Here is a 771-nt window from a genome sequence, read left to right as displayed (position 1 = left end):
GCGCCGGGCCCCGCCTGGATGCGCTTTGTCTCCAGCAAGCGCCTGCTGCGAAGTTGGGCGTTGAGGGGATTGTTCGGCCTGGAGAAGAGGCGGCTGAGGGGAGACCTTATCGCCCTCCGCAGCTGCCTGGCGGGAGGCTGTAGCGAGGTGGGGGTTGGTCTCTTCTCCCGGGTAACGGGCGATCGGACAAGAGGAAACGGCCGCAAGTTGCACCAGGACAGGTTTAGATTGGACATTAGGAAAAATTTTTTCACCAAAAGGGTGAAAGCGTTGGAACGGGCTGCCCAGGGAAGTGGTTGAGTCCCCATCCCTGGAGGTGTTTGAAAGATGGGCAGACGAGGTGCTTAGGGACATGGCTTAGTGGTGGGATGGCAGTGCTAGGTTAATGGTTGGACTTGATCTTAAAGGTCTTTTCCAACCTAAACGATTCTATGATTCAGTGAAGTCCTGGTTGTGACTGGGGTCGTCTTGCCCAAGGGTTTGGCCCCGCAGGGCACGGCCTCTTCACCCCTCGGGCTGCTGGCGTTTACTTTAAGGGTAGTCATAGCAGCGAAACAGTACTTCATAAACTTGAATTTCGGCCTTCTCCACAGTGGCGAAGAGACAACCGGTATTGCGCGGGGCCGCTTCATTGCAGCCTGTGTCGCTTGTGCCGTCGATGGGCGAGACGAGCAAGCCCACGCTGTGAGAGGCAGAGCTTGCGGGGGTGCGGGGCATGGCGAGCGTGTCTCTCCCTGTGCACCGGCAAGCTCAGATCTTGGAGTCTTGTGG

At 57.8% G+C, this 771-nt stretch overlaps 1 protein-coding gene across 1 annotated transcript in view; it reads left to right on the top strand.

Moving 5' to 3' along the window:
* The first annotated feature begins 18 nt into the window (after positions 1-18).
* Positions 19-771, top strand: part of LAMC1 (laminin subunit gamma 1) — a 70,000-nt gene continuing 69,247 nt past the window's right edge. Inside the window, exons 1-2 of the mRNA XM_035898067.1 lie at positions 19-171; positions 594-684. Coding sequence (XP_035753960.1) covers positions 19-171; positions 594-684 — 244 coding nt within the window. The remainder of the gene's footprint in view (positions 172-593; positions 685-771) is intronic.

This window comes from Egretta garzetta, unplaced genomic scaffold, assembly GCF_000687185.1.
Source record: "Egretta garzetta isolate BGI_Z169 unplaced genomic scaffold, ASM68718v1 scaffold187, whole genome shotgun sequence".
Lineage (NCBI taxonomy): Eukaryota > Metazoa > Chordata > Aves > Pelecaniformes > Ardeidae > Egretta > Egretta garzetta.
Note: the sequence above shows the minus strand (reverse complement) of the source record. Positions and strands in the feature narration are given on the sequence as shown.